At 39.7% G+C, this 23,991-nt stretch overlaps 2 protein-coding genes across 2 annotated transcripts; both read left to right on the top strand.

Annotated features, from left to right (window-relative positions):
* The first annotated feature begins 16,100 nt into the window (after nt 1–16,100).
* Nucleotides 16,101–17,406, top strand: foxq1a (forkhead box Q1a). Its single transcript, XM_018676503.2, has one exon. It carries the CDS (start codon nt 16,260–16,262, stop codon nt 17,115–17,117), a length of 858 nt encoding a protein of 285 aa, XP_018532019.1. The 5' UTR covers nt 16,101–16,259; the 3' UTR covers nt 17,118–17,406.
* A 1,291-nt stretch (nt 17,407–18,697) lies between these two features.
* foxf2a (forkhead box F2a) lies at nt 18,698–22,066 on the top strand. The gene is made up of 2 exons (XM_018676170.2): nt 18,698–20,046; nt 21,505–22,066. Exons 1-2 carry the CDS (start codon nt 19,077–19,079, stop codon nt 21,681–21,683), a joined length of 1,149 nt encoding a protein of 382 aa, XP_018531686.1. The 5' UTR covers nt 18,698–19,076; the 3' UTR covers nt 21,684–22,066.
* Nucleotides 22,067–23,991: the final 1,925 nt, after the last annotated feature.

Here is a 23,991-nt window from a genome sequence, read left to right as displayed (position 1 = left end):
TGTGTGCTTCACTGCTTCTCCCCAGATTGTTTAGATATGGGCCTCACCCCAACTGACAGCTTTCATTCAAGTAATGTTGCTTTTATTGTGGAACTGTTCTGCTGTCACTGCTAAAAGCACATCTGTATTCATATGCTAGACAAGTTTAATTTCCTTAACAGACTTCAAGTTTCCAAAATGTGCACGCAAGATTTTAACACAGTTATTTAACTTTTTCTCAGTTTGTATGAGGATAAAGCTGCTGCTTTGCATGCTACAAGGGTGCATTTAATGCCGTCAGCCTTTGCCAAAATCATAATGAGAAGGTGCTCACATCTACAGTTAGTTTAATGTCTTTATGGTTCAACTAAGAGCGGTTGCTTAGCAGCATGTGTTTAACTGTGTATGTACTCAGCCCAGGTTGAAAACAGTAATAAAACATCATTCACTCCTCATGCACAGCAGTGATTAAAGTTTCCAAAGAGCCGTTATTACATAAGCAGCGATGCTGTACAATTATAAGCATCATATTTATGGTAAGAAAAAAAAAAACAGACTTACTTTACACTGTTTTGATTATAAGTCAAAGTCTAGCAACACTTTGTGTAAATCTCTACGGTATAAAACACCAGTTATTGATAAACTTTGTTTTACTGTATCACTGAACTACAATGTTTCTGTGTTTTTTAAAGGAGGAGTCCAGTTTATTACAACTTGAGTCTTGTACTATCACTGAACTTGTAACTATCATTTCGATGTTAACATTAAAACATTGCTGAGGTCTGTGAGCACCTTTACTACAGTGAAATCCAAAGGGGCAATGATCAGTCGGTCAATCAGTCAGACCATCAGATTATCTAAACCACAAAACCAGACTGAAAGAGAGCACACCCAAAAGGTCAGTAAAATCCACTGTTGCACAAGAAAACTGTGTGCATGCAGAACGACACTTTGGGTCTAGATCTTTTGTCTGGCTTGTGCTTCATGCCCTGCTGGACTTCATTCTGGCGTTACTGGATCTCAAGGTGTGCTCAGACAGAAAACAAAGCATATGTTCAACTTGCGTCATCCATGCCTGGATCCCTATTTGTGCAGTCCATGCTGATTTGCCTCCAAAACGATGTACAATGTACCAACCAAACAGATGTTAGTTAGCTAGCTACCAGGTGTGTGTGTCTCAATTTAGCCATGTGTGTTTGTGTCCACTGTTTGTGGCCTCTGAGTGGCCTTGGAATTCACAATTAACTCTGATACCTACTGTTATATCCCTCAAATCTCTTTCCCTTTTTTCTGCTTGTCTCTAACTTTAGGAAACAGATCCATAATGTCTTAGGATGAGTGCAAATTTTTCCCTTAAGTTGAACCATCTTCAGCTAATTCTGTCCATTTGTGCTGCCATGGGGATTAAAGTGGTTATATCTCTCTTGGTAAAGTTTTTAAAATGTATTCATAGAGTTGTAATTTTTTTTTTTGTAATTTTATGACAATATCTGCATGAAATAGCAAAGGGTATCTTAAGACTGCTGCTATAATAAAGGAAGATGCCACCACCCTAGTTTGTTTGTTTGTTGTTGTGTACAAAAAGATAATCTGTTAAGATATTTCATGCTTAACAGAATACTGGCACTGTGTTTTACTGTTTGAGGACACAGATAGTAATGGTTAAGGTGCCACAACAGACGTAACAATGTGCAGGCAGACAATACTACCTGTTGTTATATGATAGGAGCTAAAAACAACTTCTATTCACCTCTGTACGTTTAGAGTGCTCTTATTTTTCCTCTCTTCTTTGTTCTGTTCTTCTCTTCTTATCTCTCGACACAACACCCGTTCCCATTTCACCTGAATGGTTTTCTTACGAAGTGAAGCCACAGAGGATTTAGATAAATGTTTTTCTAAAGCTGACCTCATGTGTCATGATGAGTCACACTTCATTTATGGTTTTCTGAATGGACATTACAGCCTCCTACACTCAGCTAGTACTTGCTCCCCCTCCCCCCATTTTAATCACCAGTACAACAAATCTCATCTCCTTTACTCTACTTAAAAAAAAAAAGACGACAAACATACCCAACATGTTTATAATACTTCTTATGTTTCCTTTTACATTTACTGCAAAGCCTGAGATTTGTCACTCACTTTATCTATGGTTACGCTGTTTGCACCTGTGCTGTGAGGAATTCCAACTATTCCAAAAGTCTTACTTTCTAGCTCTCTTGTAACTTGATAGACTGTGTTAATTGTTGGGTTCTCTCAAGTGTTTGAGACATCAACATCTTGTGCTGTTGAGGACATTTGATCGTTTAATTGCTGGGTTTTTTTGTTTGTTTGTTTTTTTTTAAAACATTTTTGGAATTTGCAGCTCAACTAGCTGGAAATTTACGTAGAGAGATTAAATCCAAATAACTCACCACTTGTAAACAGAAAGGTGTGTCTTATGTAGAGAGCAGACAAAATGCCAGTCTCCAGTGTCTGCAGTTACAATGACATTGTGTTATGGCCCTTTCCTCAACTATTTTTGTGCCCTTTTACCTCATTGTTTGTTGTTTTGTTGGTAGTGGTTGTTTGATGCTGAATGAGGATCAGATTACAAAGGCTTTGTTTTGATCTTGCTCCACAACACAGCAGGCTTGGAATGACAAGAGGTCAATGGAGGGGAAATGCTTTCATCGTGCCTGACTCTTTGACTCTGGGCCCTCCATTGTGTTTATGGGCTAAGTTCACGCTTCTTGATGGAGTTCCCAGATCAGGTACCAAAACGCTGTATCAGTTTCAGAGACATCTTATAATTGTTGCAGTTCACTGAGTTAAGTTACAGATGTTTTGACAAAACTCAAACAAACTCAAATGATTAAATGAATTTTTACACAAAACTGGGCAAAGATATTATGCATCACAAAAGTTGCATACCCTTTCTTCTCCCTCAGGCCTGTTTGCGTGCTCTTCTTCTCTAATGTCATAGTCTGGGTTAAAGGTAAGAGACAGGCCGCAGACCCCCAGAGGATGGACATCCATGTCCTTCAAAGAGACTGAAATAGAAATTACAATTCACCCAAGCTCTCCATCGACCTCATCATAACCCACCTTCCCTCCTCAGACCTGACAAACAGTGGGTGTAGTAAAGAAAACATCCTTTCACAAGTTGTCCCACTGCCAGTTTCCTGAGAAAGGTATACCCAGTTTCTTGCCGAGTGTCTCAGAACCTGAACTTCCCTGCTTGGCAACAACAGCTGGTGAGTCATCGTAGTGGGCTGTGATTCTCACTGAAGATTACACACTGAGAACAAGTTTGGTCTATAAAACAGACCAAACAATATTGTTTCTTGGCTTTTTATAGCACGAGGTTGCTTCTACAAAACAGTTTCACTTTCCCTAGACTCTATTGTTATCAACAAGAACAGTTTAGTCTGGCAAGAGGTGACTGTAAATGTTTGAATGTTTTTTTTTTTTTTTTAATTCAGTCCTCACGTGTATACGCTTTCCAAATCACCAAAATCTAATCAATTCATCTCAAATGTCTCTCAAATGCCTTCTGAAAACCTAGTCATACCAGAAACTGGCACAGTCAAGTTCATCAGTGTGTCCTTGCAAAATAGGTGGTGACATAGTAACTACTTGCAGGACATGTTGGTGAGCTGCTGTAACTCGTGTGCTAATCATAAACACTCTAGTCAGTTGGGGACACGCCAGCCAAATCTGAGTTTTCTCTGTCTTGGACTTCTTGGCTCTTTGTCCCCTCAAAGATCACCACTGTCAAGATGATTTGGCTTTAGTGGATGGTGCTTAGTGATTCCATTTGAAATGCTGCAAAAAGTTCACCATTTTAAAAACTGATGTGACCAGGCCTTTAAGGGGGCTATGTGTGAGTTTTTACTCTTGCTACATAGCCAACTAACAGCAGTTTACTTGCCAATCTAGCTCTAGGAGTTCAGCATTAAACTTCATTCCTTTACTCACCAAGAGTAGAAAGCAGAGACAATGTTAACTCTTCTATGTTTCTCGCTTCTTTTCTTCTCCTGAACTTAGCATGCTAAGTCACTTTCTGATTGTCTGAGCGAGTTGCAGTTGCATCCAGATTTCCCTGAAAATGTTGTACTGCTCAGATGATATAATCTACACTCTTGTATTTTAGATGCAACAATGGCTGAAACTCCTGGCAAGAAACCACGTTAGGTGGAAAAGAAAACTTACATATAGCCCCTTTAAGACAGGTGTTTCATTGAGAATAAGAAGGAACTCTCTTAAAGGGATATATAAATGACTTTGTGGGAGATTTAAGAGTATTATGCAAATTAACCACTTTTTAGGGAACCAGGCATTTGTTGGGAATGAACCCCCAAAATTACAGCTTTTTAAGAGGCTAGGTAATGGAAACTTTGTTTCTTTGGAACCACCACAGTACCAAAGACCAAAAGGTCAGACAAGACTTGACTTTCTATTTACACTGGTTAGATTCCAGCTCACCAGATCTTGGGTGCAAATTTAATTATTCTGTCATCTGGTTTGAACTTTACCCACATGAATCAGAGACTTGGCTCATTTTTAATCACACATGTTCACCAGTCATTATCAGGAATGTTTATATAGACAACTGATTTATGCTGCTTTATCTGACGTTGCTGATCGGACAGATGAGGAATGATTCATGAAATGGGGTGGAGCAGAGTCTCTCACGCACTTTACTGGCATGGACTGATTGGATGATTGTGCAAGTTTGTCCTTGCAAAATTTTTTGAAAGCCACACTGCCCAGACAGCCTAATGGTTTGACCTAAGTTAGCCTTTGGATGCAACAGCTAGTCAACTATGGGAAACAAAGAAATATGAGCCATTACCATGGCCTCAGGTACATTATAACTCATAGAAAATTAAGGGAATTATTCTTTCGAAAGCAGGTGAGCAATGACTACTGATGACTTCAAACACTGTGCATGCAACATTAATCTCTCAGATCTCTAAACCTGGGAAGGTTACAAGAGGATCACATTTCAAGCACAGTTTACATTCTCCTCATTGTACACATACCACACACCAAGACACATACTTGCTCTCCTGGAGAGTGAACATGTCCACAGCTCTGAAAGGATTCATTTTGAAAATGGGAGGATTCCTTAAAAGGCAGGCATACAGTCACATTTTCATTTGGATCAAACTACTCTTGGGTGTGAAGGTACTGTTTTAAAAATTCTGAAGTATGTTGCTCACATGAGTTATGTGACCTCCTCCTGTCTGTCAGATCCTATTACACAAATTCATGCATAAAATGGGTGAGACATCTGGACTAGCAACATTCTTCTAAATGGCATCGGCGACATGTCTGACAGGCAACAGACATGTGATTTTCCAAAGATTATAAGGAAATAAAAAAGGTGTGGGATGGTTCCCTCACTGACTAACAAGGAGCAGTTGTTTTTAAAAGCTGATGAATAGGTTAATGCATCCTCAAGCTGAAACAAAACTAAAAAGACTACTCACGTGGCACATGAGGGTATAAACTGAAACATGTTCATTCTCTCTGTCATAGTGATACAAACTTTTGAATGATGACTCTCATGCAAATATTTGTGGTGTGACCTAACTCATATTGACTTTTCGGCAAACTTCAGCAGATGCAAACAATTATTGATTGTTACTGGACAGCATTGTTCTTTCTTTGAGTAGTTACATGGACTCACAGCAGTTGTCATTGTGGTTGTTAGGACAAATGTATTGTTAATTTAGACTTAGAAAGGTTCAATATGATAACATTTTGATAGCATTCATTTTATGCCTCCATGCCGGTGACAGCCATGGCTGTGTATGTCTGTCTCTATGTCTGTCTGAAATGCGATTTCTCACTGTGTCTGAAAAGCAACACAATGACAGTTTTTGTGTGTTACAAGTCTCACCACATTGCACAAAATGTCACTGACACGACAACTGTAGATCGCCTACAAAATAGGTAGGTCAACCAGTGCTAACAACCACATATTGGGCTGTATGAAAATAAAAGTCAACCTAGTAAAATCATAAAATGTGGTTTACATCAACACAAGATTGCTTGAAAACACCCCCACGCCCAGAGATGATTGTTTTATATGCAATCACACAAACTATGATTGCATTTGTTCCACTGATAGGTAACTAGTGTGTATATTTACACTTGGTGTTTAGAAATCAAGATCATAAAATGCTGTAAGACCAAGAGGTAATGATGCTATTGTACAAATTTACTGTAGATGTAGGTCATCTTTGAAAATCTGCCAGTGACACTTTGTACACACATAAAATTGCAACAGGAATGCTGGGTTGAAATGCCACAGGCATGTGTCTATTTAAACCAAAAAAGAATCCACTTGCATTTATATCAGTATAGCAGTATATCAGTATAGCAGTGTAGATAACAGGTGGATGGATGGATAGTTTTAAAACAATGAATTGTTTATGGTTGGGGGATGTTATGGTTATATATAACCTATATATATATCCCTCATGCTATGGCAAAACTTTGCTTATCACATGTGTTTTTGTGCGGTAATTGAAATCGCTCAGATGTTCAGATTTTGAATTTCAGGGAAATACTAACTTATAAGTTGAACCTAAAATAAGTTCTTCATTATGGAACAAGATTAAGAGTCTACAGTCACGCTATGAGGATGTACGTTGGCAAATGCTAATGTCAGAATGCTAGCAGATACTGTATGCCATGGTCACAGGTTAGTTAGTCTATTAGCATTTTAGCATTACAGTTTAGGCTGACAACATTGTCATTAGTTTTTCAGGCATTTAGCCATAAACCAAAGTGTTGGACAAATTCAAACCTGATGTTGGATCACCAAAGTCATTGGGATAAATCCTCTGGGGACCATGAATGTCTGTACAAATATTTATGCCAAACCACTGAATTGATCTCAAGACATTTCATAATTAAGACAACAATATTGACCTCTTGGTGGCACCAAAGTGAGTGGATCACCAAATCCATTGGCATTCATCCTACATAAACATCTGTACAAATTGCCATGACAACCCTTTTGATAGCTGTTGAGATATTTCAAATCTTGACCAAAGAGGTGGGCCAACCGACCAACACTGAACCACGCTACCAGCCAGAAAATGGCAGCTGTTGCAGATTCTGCACATGAGCTTGAGCTTGGTGAGTCAAGAGATAGTCTAGCTTGTGCTAACACTGAACAGAGCACTGATCTGATGCAGCTCTGCGGTGGGGCCGAAAAAACAGAGATGTGTGGACTGCAGTCGAGATTGTTAATCTTCTTAGGGTGGCAGGTAGGAGCAGGCTAATTCACCTTCGGGAGAGTTTGTGTGTATCCAAACTGTCATAAAAGATCCATTACTGCTGTCGGCATGTGTGCAATCACACTCTTATAGAGACACTATAAGGAATTAGCACACATACAGATAGGAATGCGTGCCCATACACACAAACTCCATCCACACACTCGTCAAACATGCTGTAAACATTCCCCATTCACAGACATTACGAGTAAACTCACTCCAGGTTTGAGGCATTGGGCTGAGCTCAGGTCCAGCTGAGAGAACAGATCCAGAGCAGGCCTGGAAGCGTGTGGCTTGGAAATAAATATCATTAAACTCAGCTGTCAGATTGCATTTGGCTCTGGTGAGAGCGTCCTCATCCATAAGAGCTTGGCTATCCTCCACGCGAATACTGTTTTTCTCTCTTTCTTTCTTCTTAAAACACACACACATGCATTCTAACATGCTAAAAAACCACCACTCATGGAGGAACAGACACAAGCACATGCACGCACAAATCCATGCACAAATCCACACACACTCTCAGACCACCTGGGAGATCTGTTTATGGAATCCGGCAGAGACCACACGAGAAACAGACGTTGCTTTTATTTCACTTTAAGCACAAAAGATCTAAATAGCCTCATTCATTTACATCCAGAAATCTAGGTTTGTCATTGGGGTACAAGGATTACAAAGTTATGCTGTGATCACAGACAAAGACCTGCTGTTGTAAACAAGCACAAACACACACTGGAATGGGGTTACTGGTCTGTAGCTAAATGCATGAGAGTAAATATTTTTTACAGCTAACTTGCCTTGTGGTGTTTTAGAGAGACAGGGTAATTAAATTAGGAAAGGCAACCCTGGTAACAAAAGCAACAAATATATAATATGGCAACGAAACACTAAAAATAAACAAGATGATAAAGATTATGATTATCCTGGATCCACAATGCATTAAATCTTCCTGACAAGATGGCATTTGCCCTCTGATTGACTCCTATCTGAGTAGGTGTAAATAAGGTGTGTGCAGGTAAACCTGTGTCGGTTTCGTGCAAAGCCAACGTTTTACAGGCACTCACCTAAAGGGAGTTCCTCCTCCCATTTGCACGCAGGGCCCTTTGTTGTCTACGCTCTCAGCCTTTTTTTCCCCCCCCTGCCTTCTTTTCTCTCATTTGAAAATAACCCAAACAGGTCCTGTAGACGTAGTAACGGTGATATTATCTAAGCATACTTCACCTGAAGGGGATCCCATCACAGAGATTTTTTTTTTTTAACCTGCCTGCACGAATGAGGCCTGGAGGTCTGAATGAAGGCAAAACAAGTTGAGCATGGTTAGGGCAGGCTAAGCCCTGCTAACAACTTTTAGATTCTTTTTTAACAGGTTGCTGTAAATAGTCATTTTTGCTTGGTTAATACATGCAAGGTGTCAGGACCTTTTGGTTTGTACACATGAAGTGAATCACAGGTAAATGACATTACAGGGCCTGTAGGAACTCTAACAATTCTGCCCTATAATGTGATTTTAAAATCAAAATGTTGGTTTCGTGCCACTGATTTGTTTTGTGTCACTGAGATTACATTACAATACTTGTTCTGGTTAGTGCATAAAACTTGAAAAACAGATTCTTCAAATACAGTATGAGTAAAATGTTGATAGTATCGGAACTCCCATCAAGATCCCACATGTCGATTTACGAAAGCAGCCTTAAATGTTTAGGCACAGGGCAGCAGAGCATGGCCTCACGCAACTGTTGTTCTTGCAGATAAAGGATGTAGATTACTGGTCAGTAGTCATACTGGCATACGGACTTGTTTGTAACAAGATTAAAAAAAAATAAAATAAAAATCACTGTACACATCACACTCACTCTAACCAGTGTTGAAACTACTGTGATACATGAAGTTTACATTCAAAAACCTGGCATTCCTTCAAGAGTTAATGGACAAGTGAAAAGGACATGTTAACAAATGTTAACAAACAAATACATTGAATCCTGTTTTTTATGTGTGTTTTTTATGTTTTTATCTAAACTAATTGAGGACAATTGTACAGGTTACATTCAGTGTTATACATTGAAGTAATGTGGTCTCGCATTAAAGAAATAAAGCTCTGCAAGTTCTTTAGTTCTCAACCGTAATGGGGAATGTCATAATGTTTACACTGCCTGTTTTACATTTGTTCTCCGGGTGTCAGTTTGAATATAACCAGCTTTGTATAAGTCGCCACGATCAGAGAGGGAAATATGGGCAAATTGTTGAGCTCTTTCAGTCAACTCTGAGCTGGTTCCACGTAACTGCTGACACGGCAGCATCAACATCTGACCAGTGACATGCAAACAAGAGAAACAACCAGATGAGCAGGAGGATCTGTTGATGTCTTTAATAACACAGGGTGTGGAGCAAACTAATGTCAAAGAAATGCCGTTGAATTTGGATAAACATACTCACAAGTGTATAATATCCTCTTTCAGTTTACACAAGGCGCTGACTCAGCGTTAAGATACGCCCAGTTACCTTTAAATTTTAATTCCAAGAGCTGGTCTCACAGCCGTGCTTTGATCACTGCGGTTGCATATGGCTTTAGCTTCCTTTTTGAACATTTGTATTTCATGCAATAGAATTTGACTGAATTTACTCATTGCTATGACAACTGAAGTCACAAGAAGAAAAGAGAGAACATGCCTTTGCTTGTTTATACTTCATATTTTTTTAGTTACAGTACATGGTGCCTGCATGTTCTTAAGCTTTGGACACGATAAACAGACGGCAACATAATGTAGAAAGACTGTTCGTCACAATAGTTCCTTTGAAAGAGTTCATATTCTTTAATATTCTTTAATTATATAAGAGCAGAGGCTGTATGTGTGTGTGTATGTGTGTGTGTGTATATATATATATACACACACACACATATACACACTGCATATATAGTAATATCATTAAACTCAGCTGTCAGTAATCAGATTCAAATGTGCAGTTGAGTGCAAATATCATGCAGTATGATATATTGTTTTTTTTCTAATATGAAATTATAATTGCAATAATCTTCCTTCTGTTAGTTTATTATTTATTTTTTAATATAACTAGATCACATGAATGTCTTTTTCAGTTGCTTGAAAGCATAGATATGTCCATGAATCTTTAGTACAAAGAGAGCAGTTAACATAGTTGGTGAAGCTGTAAAACCCAGGAAATCTGTAATGATTAAACCTGCGCAGTAATCAAATCATCACGTTACTGTTCTCTCTGGGGCAATGCATCCCTAAACTGAGAGATCAGGAGAAATGATAAATGTTCAACAGCTGCTGGATTAGACTGTGAATAACATCTGCGAGATATTTTGTTTTTATTTCACGAGGTTAAAAACTGCTAAATGTAGTGTGGACACAACAAAACAGTTTATAGAGTTAAGATAACCGCATGAAAAGCAGGAGCCATTTCTGACAAAATTGTGGTGTGATTGAGAGCACAAATTCTATGAAGAGGAATGAAAAGTAAAAATGTGGAGCCACTTACTAACATACATAGAGATGTTTATCTGGTCTTTCTATATACCATTGTATGATGATTTTAACAGGTTCATAGCCCTGCTGCTTTTCAGTAACAGCTTCTCCACTCACATGCTAGGCCTGAAGGCAAACCCCACCACCCAGAACCCTGAGGAGAACAAAAAGAGAAAGGATTGACCCCTTTTCTTAATGCTTCCACTGTCATCACTCACACTGTTATGATATTTTTCCTCCATTCCGTGTGGAAATTGTTTCCCCATTGGACTACACTACATCCCTATCTAAACCACACCCTCAGCGCTGTGTCTTTGGCAGTGTTTACCCCATTTTTGTCTAAACATGAGTGGAGTTAAGTGGTGGACTCACACAGATGGCTCGCCTGAAGTACATATCACTACTTTTTCACTACACCAGTCTCTTACACCTAACAGTTACTCAGCCTACCAAACCTCGTCCCAGGGATCAGCCTGTAACGGGAATAACTGAAATGGCCTGTGATGCAAGTATGCAATAAATACAAATAAAATAGGAGCCGGAGTTTTATCACAGTTGTTAGTTGGTCTCTGCTTTTGATTGATATAAACAATGCTATGAAGACAAAACAGTTTATTTAAGAATGGAGAAGCTGAGAAGCTGCATAATGTAGTGCCAAACTTAACCATATGTAAAAAATGTGTTATTGAAAAATATGAAAATGTTGTTGTTACGCCCCACCCATGGGTGGCTCTATGGGGCGCACAACACTCCACAACTGACCCAAATCAACCACACAAAACACAGTTAAAACAATGTAATCCATGGGCTCTATTAACATAAACACATACCAAAACAACCAAGAGTCTAAATCAATAACTGCAAAAGACACAAAGTCAAAACACAATAGCAAGAGGCAGCAGGGCCAGCAGTCCCCAAGCTAGAATCCCTGTTACTCTGATGCTCCCACAGGAGCTTTTAAGCGTTTCATTCACAGCCAGGTGCATCTCATTGTTTACTGATCAGGTAGAACCTTGGTGAAGCAGAGAAGATGAGAGGAAAGGGACAAACAGAGCACCAGGAACAAAGGCTTTACAAAAAAAACAATAGCTGGACAACTAAGAAAATGTGAAAGCTATAGAAATGTAGAGCAGAAAAATATATGTTGCATGAAAGTTAACTAAAAAGTTACATACACATATTATTTGACAAATTAGAAATTAGAAAGTGAATTCAGTCATATCCTAAAAGAGTAAAATGCACATCTACAGAGAGTTGTAGACAGAAAATATGATTGTGCTGCACCAGAGAAAAATCTTGTCTTATTTTGAGTCTTTGGCACTGGTTTCCAGTCCCCACATGGTGGAAAAAAAGCTCTTTGATACATTTTTCCTTCCTGTTTGTTTTGCAGCTCAATCGCTTTACCTCTAAAGTGACAAGACCAAAAATAGAAACTTCACAAACCAGCAACAGGCAAAGGCCTGCTTTCATTCCTTCTTTTGTTGCTACTTTTCCTATCGGCAGAAATGAAAGAACTTTGTTTAGTGTCAGCTTTGAATTTGTATTTCACAGGTTACTTGTGTTTAAGCGTATTGAAGTGCCAACTAAATGTTTAAGCTTGAAAAAAGTCACATAGACAGAAACCTTCATGAATTTCCTGGCAGTTAAAGCTGAGAAGACAGAATGTGTGCATTCAGAGGGTGGGGCCAGACATACATGAAAAAACATGTGGAGCTGAATACACATGAAGAAACTCACTCTGCTGTAAGCTGGCGGATGATGACTAAGGACACGCACTTGTTTGTGCAAAACCAAAATGCTCCAGTTAAACACTGAGACACTTGAAATGTGGTTTCAAAACAGACCTGTCAAAATACTATAATTAGTGGCTGATGAAATAGTTTGAGGTGGGATGTATTGTACAGTGATAATAAACACGCAGGCTGCCATAAATAGCATGAAGGAATGCATGGAATCAACATGGAATTCTGTTTCTATTTTGAACCACTGAATACACCCCTGACTCTGAAGCCACTCGGTGATCTTAATGCTCTAAGCAGGGTAATCTTCAGCAAAACATCTGAACACGAGAGGCCTTCAGTGGGAGTTACGCAAACTAAATCCTCCTCAGGTTGACATCTTCACAGGGTTGTTTGTAGACATCTTGTGGAACAGTTTACATTGCTGAAATGCTAAGCATGGTTCAAATATTTGCCTCATATATTTAAAAAAATGTCTCATAATCTGTCATGATATTTAAGACATATATTTTAAGCAATACAGAATGATTACATTAACCAGATTTATATTGCAGTAATGGAAATGTGCTTCAAAATGAATTAAACTATATGTCGAACGGGGCTGTTAATGTATTATTTTTGCAAGTGACTTTTCTATATTGATATATAATAAAGGACACACAATTCGGTACAGAGCAACACTGATGCCACATTTACTGTCACAACACAAGGCATTTGGTGTTTTCCTTCCTGCTCTGTATTTAGGCAGATCTTTGTTCTTTACACCTGCAGTCAACTAAGTGTATTTATTCTTTTTCCTCATGCCCGCCAACAGATGACTGGAAAACTATTTTCCTCTACAAACAACCAGACAGAGGGAACTTGTTAGAAATAATGGGCTTGTGACGGTGTCTCTTTTCATGAGTTAGCGCTGGGCCAGCAAAGTGCTGTTTAACTGGAGCTCAGAAGTTTCAAAATGTAGAAGAAAGAGATTGTGAGCGACAACAGAGCTCCAATTTTTTGCATACAGCAAACTGTGAATGAGTTCTCAAGCAGTTACAGCAGGTATGTAGGCAGGTAATATACTGTATTCTGAAATCTATTCATGTCATTTATTATGCTGATTCTTGAATGCTTATAAACTGAACACAGTGCCGACGAATCACTGAACTGTATCAACAACAACCAACTGAAGTCGGACTACGTGTTGTACTGTGTTCCACATTCTAGCACATCAACAAGTTACACTTTCAAGGTCAGAGAGACATTATACTGCACCCAAATATACATTAGCATCTGAAATATCTAAATCAACTTTATGGAGAAAGTGTCATTATTACATTGCTCCTATTGCAACATTCTTCATTCTGTACTTTGAAGGATTTCCATTTTCAGGTCGTGCAGGTGTGTTTATCAAAAACAAAGTTAATGAAAACTAAAAGGCCTTATCTGATCTAATGTCTGTAGACAGGCACAACAGTTTATAGTTGTCTAGTGTGCTCATAAATCTCACGACGATGATGTTGACAGAGTTAGAGAAAAGTTGAGACAATAAGAGCAGCAGCCTTTAGTTAAAATTACTGATGGTGGCATGCCATTGACTGAGTAAAATGTAATTATACAGACACTATCAGAACCCAGGGCAAATGTTTTCAAATCTATTGTCTGAGGTTCATGTGCCTACCAAGCATTTGCCTACAATTTTATACTCAAGTTAAACAAGCTAATTCAGTGTTTTTGTTGTAGATAGATACATATGACAAAACAGGAAATAAAATCACCAAACACACCACATTTTATGGCACTGCTGTCTAATAAAAGGCTTTTAAGTTGTAACTAGTGGCTTGATCAATCATTGATAAATGATTGACTTATGCTGTATAAACTATTTGCCAGTTATAAGGAAATCAAGTCAATTTTATTTATATAGTGCCAAATCACAACAAAAGTCATCTCAAGGTACTTTTCATATAGAGCAGATCCAGACTGTACTCTATATAAGCCATTATGAGAACCTAATTTTGGGTTTTTCATTTGGCAGCAAAGCAGTTATAAGTGTTGGTAGTTGATAATACAATGTTTAAGTCATTAATAAACAGTTTTACACAGTTGAGTGTTGTTGTCTAAAAAAAAAAAAAGAAGTGGTGCCTTTCTTTCTCCATATACTTTTGGCAGTATACTGTATGATGCACACATTCTGGTTCCACCTGTGAAGCCATAACACATAAGCTGTTATTAAGCAGATTCTGATGTATACAGGAACTCAATGGCCTCGCAAGCTGCTACATGCAGTGAGCAGAATGAATACATGGTATCTGAGCTCTTGTCATTGTGTGGTTAGCTTACAGGAATCCATCCTTGACATGCCACCTTTCAAAATAGTGACTTCACCATGGATTGGGTGTCATGCTCAAACACAAACAGATTATTACTTGGAAAATCAAAACATTCATGCCAAGCACAAACATGTGTAACTCTACATGCTAAAAAAACAGCTCGAAAAGTACAGTTTGCAACAAATGTTGAGCTGTTTGGCTTTTCCAGTATTCCAGCAAAACCAATGAAACCAGTGATTTGGTGTGGTAATTTGTAGAAAATAAAACTACAAGTTACACAAAGATAGGTTGTTGAGTTCCACATGACTGCCAGATGAACCTGAGGGAGTGAGTGGGAGGACATCCGGCCTGTGGAGTGCCGCTAAATGAGAATGAAGCACTGCCATTTCCTATTAAAGGCACAACGTAGACTTCTGAAGTGTCTTCAATGGGTCTGTTCACCTGTTGGTCTCGTTTTCATTTACAAAGCTGTTGGAATCACATCACAAGCGACACCCCCCTCCTTTATCAAAAGTCTTCCAAAGCCTTTAGGCAGTTCATTCATAAAGAAAAATCAATCACAATAAGTAATTTGCTTGGGTGAATCCACGATTGTGGCGCTGAGCAACAGGAAGGACCAGACCCACTATTTGTTTTAAGAGGGAGAAACACAATAACACTGGTTTCTATGTGGGCTGCGAAGTTGGCATGAACATCTAAAGTTCACACCTAAGCAGAGTGCTTTGACGTGAGAGAGTTTAAGAGCACCTGTGTGTCTATATTCTGCTGACATATTTAACATTTTCTTTCACAGACTGTAGCTTTAACACTACACTCCAATCTGAAAGAAAAAACAAAACAGTGTGAGTTATTGTTTTCTCTGTAATGAGAATGTAAATAATTTCAGTCTTTATACAAAAGGAGGATATAGTTGTGGCTGCTCTGTTAGAAACTGACAAATAACACTGAGCTATACCTGCAGGCACCGCACCTTGAGAATACAAAGGAAACATACGCCACCTGGTTGTCTCAGGTGAAACAGTCCCAAGGTGTTTCTTTTCTTTTTCTTTTTTGCCAGATCGCATTTCACAGGTGAGGCAGTCATAAAGCTGCGCTGAATGGGTGTTTTCAGCCAATATCACCTCTTACTAATTGCTAAATACTTTAATTTCGGGTCATGTTGAAACTTTTATTATGATCCGTGGTTGTATTATAGAACATCGTGCACGCAATGTGAAGCTGTTGTGTGATGCTGCAAATCATTTATAGCCCCGCCCCTTTTGGGGTTGGTCCTGAGGTGAGCCGGCTATAAACTGTTGCTCACACGCGCTGAAGGTGAGTCGGGTTTACTCCTCGTGCAGGTATGATATTTAAAAGGGAAATCGTTGGATCCTATTCAGTGCAATCTGCGTCTTGACGCGCGACTGGTGACGGACGGAGTATACTAGACAGATTATTTATACTGCAGCACCATCAAAGGCGACCATGAAGCTGGAGGTTTTGTGCGGGAGCCACTATGATATGAAACATTTCGAGGTGTCCAGTGATGCAGAGGGGAGCGTTCGCTCTCCCCTCTCTGCTGAGGAGGAGCTGGGGTCGGATGGGGACTGCGTGGCGCACAGCCCCCCACCTGTCACTCCGTGCGGCGGCGGCAGCAGCAGCAGCAGCAGCAACAAGTCGAAGCCGTACACACGGAGACCCAAACCCCCGTTCTCGTACATCGCCCTCATCGCCATGGCTATCCGGGACTCCCCCTGCGGACGTCTGACCCTGGCGGAAATAAACGACTACCTGATGAAAAAGTTTCCCTTCTTCAGGGGCAGCTACACCGGCTGGAGGAACTCGGTCCGACACAACCTATCTCTAAATGACTGCTTTCTCAAAGTGCTCCGGGACCCGTCTAGACCCTGGGGGAAAGACAATTACTGGATGCTCAACCCTCACAGCGAATACACGTTCGCTGACGGGGTGTTCCGGCGCAGGAGAAAGCGCATCAGCAAAAAGTTCGGCGCGGAGCACGAGGCGTCCGAGCACGCGGAGGAGCAGCGGAACACCCCGGCCGAGACCGACACATGCGCCAAGTTCACCAGTTCATTTTCTATAGACAGCATCCTCAGCAAGCCCGCCAAGAGAGACTCAAACAAAGAGCACTCCCCTCTCCTCTCTGCCTTCACCTGGCCGTGCCACACTGAACTTCTGACGCCCCAGTCAAATACACCTGCCTCATTTCCATACGTAAAGGCACCTTGTTATGTAGACTCCTGTGCTGCTGCTGCTGCTGCGCATGTGTCAAACGTCTATGGCGTTGGGCCACTCTCACAGACAGCCATGCAGTTTCAGTGAACTCTCTTTTATTTGACGATTTAAAAAAAAATCAACATTGTGCACTGATAACGGACACAGAGGAGGGAAAGGACCAAAACAGAACCTTTTCCATCTGTGTTGGGATCACATTGGATTTGATATTATTGGGGGGGTGGGGGGGCATTGTGTTTCACTATGTTATTTTGGTGCCTCTGGTCATTTCCCTTTAAAACATTGTGTATGATATTTGATGCAAAATTGTTTGTTGTAAATGTTACTGAACTGACGATTGACTTTGTTGCTTGTTCAATAAACGTCTTAAAAAATATGCACTTTGACTCTTTTCGTGTTTCATTCTTTCAACAACAACAAAAAATTAGAATGAAATAAAAAAAATAAAATAAATAATCTGTTTTCTGCCAATGTACAACACAACTTTCGATGAGTTAGCGTGAGCAGTCATAATGGTTCCTGTGGAGCCAAATTAGGTCTGACACCTGTATGACACACAACACCTGCTGGATGCCAATGCATTAGTGTTCATCTGGGCGTGTGTTCACGTGACTCCACCTCGTCAAATTCCTAGAGAGCTCTTCTTTTGGGGGAGGTTGCAAATGCACCAAGGCCCTCCTATATAAACTGGCCTCCTTTTATATAAGAACCAATAATAATGATAATGATAACAGCAACTTTTGACTGGTATCTGATTTTTCCTTTGTCCTTTATGCTGACAAAAGAAATGGCCTTATAAGTATTTCGTTTTCAGCGTTCAAGAAGCTCGCTGCTGCAGCCGGATAGGGGCATTCAATATTTATGTTTTCTGTCTGGCGCTGCAAATAGCTGTCGCCTCAGTCACCACACATGCGCAGGAAAAGAGTTTATACAAATGGTGCATCCTGAGCGAACAGAACTGGAATCCACAATAGGAAGAAAATGTCTTCCAAGCAAGCAGGCCCCATTCTTTTGAGGCTAGAAAGTAAATTTCCTTTAAAGCAGCTGTGCATCCTGAACGCAGCAGGGCTGCGCGACTGATGTTGACTGATATTCCTGTGGGTAGATTGTGTTTTAATTTTGCTAGTGGTGTGTGGGAAATGATTTCACGTCCTAAGTGCGATGACTTGCTCTAAATCGACGCCAGGCGCAAAGAAACAATTTACAATATTTGAATATTTCATTATGTGAATCAGTTCTCTGGCCTTTTTTAGATTTTCCAATCAATTCATTTCTCCGGGGATGTAATCCAGGCCCCAAGAGGTAAACTGACACTTTTGCGCTGTGTGTGGTATGTTGGCACGCTCTGATGGAAAAAGCATGCTTCCTCTCATGTCAGAGCCCCTAACCCTGAACAGATCCCAAACAAATCAGGGCTCCTTCTCCTGTGCACCTTTTACAACACAAAACCACCAGCAGACGCGGTCACATTTTTGCAGCTATGAGACAGAAGGAGCGATTCATTCAAACTGCCTCTATTTATTCTTTATTGTCGAGTTGTTATGCCATATATTAGTCTGACAAATGTGCACAGAGGTGTTTTTTGGAAAGAGAGTCGTGGGAGGAGATTTGTCTTACTCCACTGTGCCGTGTCCGGCTTCTAGTCTGGATCTTGGCCAGATGGGGAGGGAGTAGTTCCTGGCGATTTCTTGGAGGGATTTTGGAGTTGGGGGGGGAGACAGAGGGGCAGAGAGAGAGAGATTTGAGAATTGATAGGTGGTCGAGTTGTGTTTGGCCGGGTGGATATGCGCAAGCAAAGTCGAGGAGCTTTATCCCCCCGTCTCATGTGGGATTATTGCCAGCAATGGACAGAGGGAGGAAGGAGGTGCAGCGGCTGGCGTTTCTTGATTGTCACGGCCTTAACCGCGCAGAGCATCGCGAAGAGACCCCGACCTCTTTAACTGTCACATTAGGGAACCTCTAAGAGCGTTTGGATTATAGGGAAAGCGAGTTGTCCACGTTGTTACAGAGACCCCGCTACGGTCGGATCCAAAAAGAGGCGCAACCATGACGACCGAGAACTCCCAGCAACATTTGGATCCATCCAATCCTCTGCGCTCCAGTCCAGCGGCCGGTGCTCTGCACGCAGCTCTGCTGAGCGCACAGCCAGTGATGGAGAGCGCACACGCTGCACCAGCTAAAGGGAAGAAGGGAAACTCGGGCTTGAGGCGCCCAGAAAAGCCCCCCTACTCGTACATAGCCCTTATCGTGATGGCAATTCAGAGCTCGCCGACCAAAAGACTGACTTTGAGTGAAATCTATCAGTTCTTGCAGGCCCGCTTCCCTTTCTTCAGGGGATCATACCAGGGATGGAAAAACTCAGTCAGACACAATCTGTCTCTGAACGAGTGCTTTATAAAGCTCCCTAAAGGTCTTGGCAGACCCGGCAAGGGGCACTACTGGACCATCGACCCAGGGAGTGAGTTCATGTTCGAGGAGGGCTCCTTTCGTCGCAGACCTCGGGGGTTCCGTAGGAAATGCCAAGCTCTGAAACCAATGTACAGGATGATGAACGGTATCGGGTTTGGTGCGTCCATGCTGCCACAAAACTTTGACTTCCAATCACCTTCAGGCTCATTAGCATGTCACAACAGCTATAACATAGACTTGATGGGTAATCCAGTGCCGGGTGGCTACGAGGGACTGGGAGGGGGGCATCCCGTCCCGCACATGTCGTCGAGCACCGGGTCATCGTACATGGCTGCATGTCAGGTGGCCTCTAACGCGGACTATTGCCCGGACAGCAGCAGCAGCCCCCTGCAGTCCTCCCCAGCGATGGTGGGCACTCTGGACTGTCAGTCGCCTTACGCAAACGCAGCCTCACACTGGAGTTCACCTGGTGTACCTTCATACATGAAACAGCAGTCGCTGGCATCGGGCAGTCCCACTTCTACCGCTCTGCACGCGGGGATGTCGTCTTACTCTCTGGATCAGAGCTATCTGCACCACAACGCACGAGATTCTTCTGACATTTCAGGTAGAGCCTCACTGTGTGTGTGTCACTTGCATAAGCTATACATTGTATTCTCTGATGACTATTTGCATCTCGATGAGTCACAAGGACCAAAGTTCATAATTGAATTGAACATTGAATTGTTGTGATGGATTATTAGCAGCCAAAACAGAAGTCACCACTTCTTGCGTAAAATAAAAATTCTTAGATTTTCAAACATTACAAATATCAAACAGCAAAGGAATGAACAAATCTGAGGAAATTAAATTTTCACAAGGCATAATTTATCTAGGTTGTATTGGAAGGGAAATGTCTAAAGGAAATGCACGGGAAAATCAGTTTTTGTCTAAAATGTTTCCCAGCCTGAACGAATCTTTACGAAAATGTAAAAAGAGAAAAAAGAAAAAAGCAACCTTAAAAGTGTCCCTGTGAAGCAAAAACTAATGTGTATTAACTGTTATGATTGTAGGAAACGTTATCCATTTAGTTTTCAGTTTCGATTTTTCATCATACATCATTAAATTGTGTATGAAATGTGCACAATTTGCTGTAGCCCTTAGAGTTTAATCTAAATTTCTCACCATTTGACTGCATTTTTGCTCAAGCTTCGTTTAGAGGCCTCTATGCTCTAAAACTCTTTACTAAATATACACAATATACAGTAATTACAGCACGATAATAATGCATGAAGAAGAAACGAAAATGGCTTTAAACACGCTGTCACAAATGCATTCTTCATGACATTTGTATACGTTTCAATTGCAACTCCATTAAGGCCTTTAACATGAGATACAGCAGCTCTGTAGTCAGGCTTTTAAAGTGGGCATATTGTTGGATTCATATTTATTCTGTTACATTATATATTATTTTTTGCATTACTGCTGATGTTTTAAGTGCACACGACAGAACAAATTGGTACCACTTGCTACTGAAATACGCGTATGAACGTTTTATGAGCTAAATGGCTTTATTAATGTTCAACAAATAAGTTATTGTTGTTTGTTAGATCAGTCATAAATTATTAATAACTGCAACTTTTTCTTTGCTAGGTTGTCAAAAATACCACGGTGTTAGACTTCCTGCACCAAGACACATTCTTTGTGTTTTTATTATTATTATTACTTATTTTTATGGCAAATGGCTACAAAGCAACACTGCCAAAATGCCATTTAACCATGCAATGTTACCACAACTTATTTAGACTTCATGGTTAACTAGAAAATAAGAAAGCACGATTTCCTGCTAATGGATTATAACTGCATGATTACCAAATAGATTTTTTTTTTCGCAACCTAGCAGCCAAAATGGTTTATACTTGATAAGCATTAAACCTCATTAAAAGTGGTACCATATTACTGAAAAGTGCACATGTTTCGTTTCCTGCATTTGGAATAAAAATAATAGACATTAAGTAGAAAAAATCCAGATACAGCTAGACTAAAGATATGATGATTTAACCTCACGTGTCCTGTTTGTTTACAGTGGGACTGTCTCGATATTCCAGCCACTCAGCTTCAGTGTGTGACAGGAAGGACTTCGTCTTGAACCTAAATGGAATCTCTTCCCTCCATCCCAGCAGTGGGGGATCCTATTATCATCATCATCAGCTTCATCACCATCACCAGAGTGTCTATCAGGACGTGAAGCCGTGCGTCATGTGACAGAAGAAGACTTGAAATGACCGAAATGTCTACCACTCCTCATCTAAATCCAACCCTCAGGCAGAGCTAATGGAGCAAAAAAAAAAAAAAAAAAATTGGTGACGATTTTATTTTCTGAGGACTCAGTGTGGAAGCACAGACGGTTCTCTTTGGTGAACTTTGACCTTTTAAGGCTTTTTAGTAACGGTCAGGATGTTGGGACTTGTTGTGGCACATCGCGCTCTCAGTACACGACTGACTTTACGCACATGGATAAGCAATATTTACATTTTTACTGAAAAAAATACATAGAACACGTACCTGAATTCATGTTTATTCATGCACTTAATTTAGTTTTCCTGATGTTACTGAAATTGTTGCTGATTTCCTGCAACGAGTCATTAAAGAGATTTATTTTTAAAAGATAGCTTGGAAGTGTTAAATGTCTTTTTAAATCAACACTACAGGTTTTCAAATTTTTGTTTCTGTCTTTCTTTTTTATTCTATTATTATTAATATCATATTGGCAAAAATGATTCAAAACCTGATTCATTATGAAAAATACGAAACAGTGCAGTTTATAGACGATTTCACTGACTTCAATTACCTCTCTTTGTTCATGATCCTCAAACCCTAAAAATGTTGGCATTAATTGTCGACTCTTTGATTCACTACATCTTAGCAGTATTTTTTTTAAAAAGGGAAAAAACAAAAAGAATTTAAGGTACAAAAATCAATATTGATATACCATTAGCACCATCAAGGAATTCCATTTTTTTCATGCTTTTTCCCTTCTTCATTTTAACTTTGGAAATCAGTGCAGTCATGCATACCATCGGTTTAACAGATATACAGATATGGCGTAGGTTTTTATTTTTATTTTTATTTTTTTGCAAAACTCACAATTCATGTCGCGAAAAAACACGTTTAAATGATTCAAACGAAAATGATTCATTCTTTGGGCTGTTCACGTGCTGAGGATAATTAATAAATGTAATTTTTGTCTTATTTATCCCAGGAAACCTCCAATATAACTGCAATGAAATGATTGCTATTGAATTAGTAAAGAGACACAAAGAAGACAAAACACACACACACAACAATCTAAACAAGTTTAAAGCGGTGTCCCTGAGATATAAACCATTCATTCCTCATCAGTGCTCTTGGTTTTCACGTGACTGCACCGCCACCTTGTGGCGATTGAAAGTTCAAGTGCTCAAACTAAACCTCCATCCTCTCTCCCTATGGAAAATACCCTGGTGTGTGCAGAGCTTCATTTTACCAAAGACATGAAAATATTATGCAGAACAGCCAGTTGGCCATTTAATCACATTGAAATAGCTTTACATTAGTGATCCACAAATACATGCATTATAGTGATATCTATCTGATACAGTGAGGTTCAGTGGAGTAAACTGAGAACAAGAGATACAGTATGAAAGTTTGACTTTATCAAAACGAGTCTACAAGATGTAGACATTAAGTCTTTGAGTTTGAGCCCTTAAACTGTGTAAAACTGACAGCGTTTCAAAATTCAATATACTTTCACTTGCCACAGATGTATTGTGTTTATCTTTATACATTTGAAGAGGCCATATATGAACGATCCCACATTGAAAATTAATCATTTAAAACTCTCTACACTAAGCCAAGATGGTTTTAATAAACTGTTTTTAGTTCATGGATTCAAGTCCAGTTATATATGTTCGATTGATCATGCTGCAATATAATAGTTATATTACAGATGTCTATATTGATTACAGTGATTAGAACGATCAGCGTCAGTTTCCAAAACAAGCTTTTAAGAGCAAAGGAACCTTTAATTACAAGAGTTTAGAAGAGTTTGTTGATGTCTCTTCTCTTCCATGGTGCTGAAGAGAATACTTTTTTGGTTTTGTTTTGTTTTTGCTTGTCTGTGATCCATTGTGTGTATATTAAACATACAATAGTTCCACCGTTCTAACATTAATCTGACAGTCATATGGATAACATCAATTTCAAAATTTCAAGGTGCTAGATAGGTCACTTAATTCATTTTGTTTTCTTTTAAGATAATGCACAACAGCAGCATTTCTTCAGTTGGCTATCAAAAGATGAAGCATGATTGCCAGGCTTTGAGAAATTGGAAATGTGTGCAATTCAAATGTACAAATATCAAATCATAAATTCGTGTTACATCTGGGTTCACAATACCTAAGTTTTATTTTCAGCACTTAATCTCTTCATGTGATTAATGTTTAAAAGGGAGATATACAGTATATATAATATGAATAGAGAAGGGAATTAGTCTATGGACAAATGTCTTGACAACAGGCTCACAGACTTTAAC

The sequence above is a fragment of the Lates calcarifer genome, linkage group LG4 (assembly GCF_001640805.2).
Source record: "Lates calcarifer isolate ASB-BC8 linkage group LG4, TLL_Latcal_v3, whole genome shotgun sequence".
NCBI classification, from domain to species: domain Eukaryota; kingdom Metazoa; phylum Chordata; class Actinopteri; family Centropomidae; genus Lates; species Lates calcarifer.
Note: the sequence above shows the minus strand (reverse complement) of the source record. Positions and strands in the feature narration are given on the sequence as shown.

Coding starts and splice junctions, on each gene's coding strand:
- foxq1a (XM_018676503.2), top strand. CDS start 16,260: ATGAAGCTGGAGGTTTTGTGCGGGAGCCACTATGATATGAAACATTTC.
- foxf2a (XM_018676170.2), top strand. CDS start 19,077: ATGACGACCGAGAACTCCCAGCAACATTTGGATCCATCCAATCCTCTG. Junction 20,047..21,504: donor AGATTCTTCTGACATTTCAG/GTAGAGCCTCAC, acceptor GTTTGTTTACAG/TGGGACTGTCTCGATATTCC.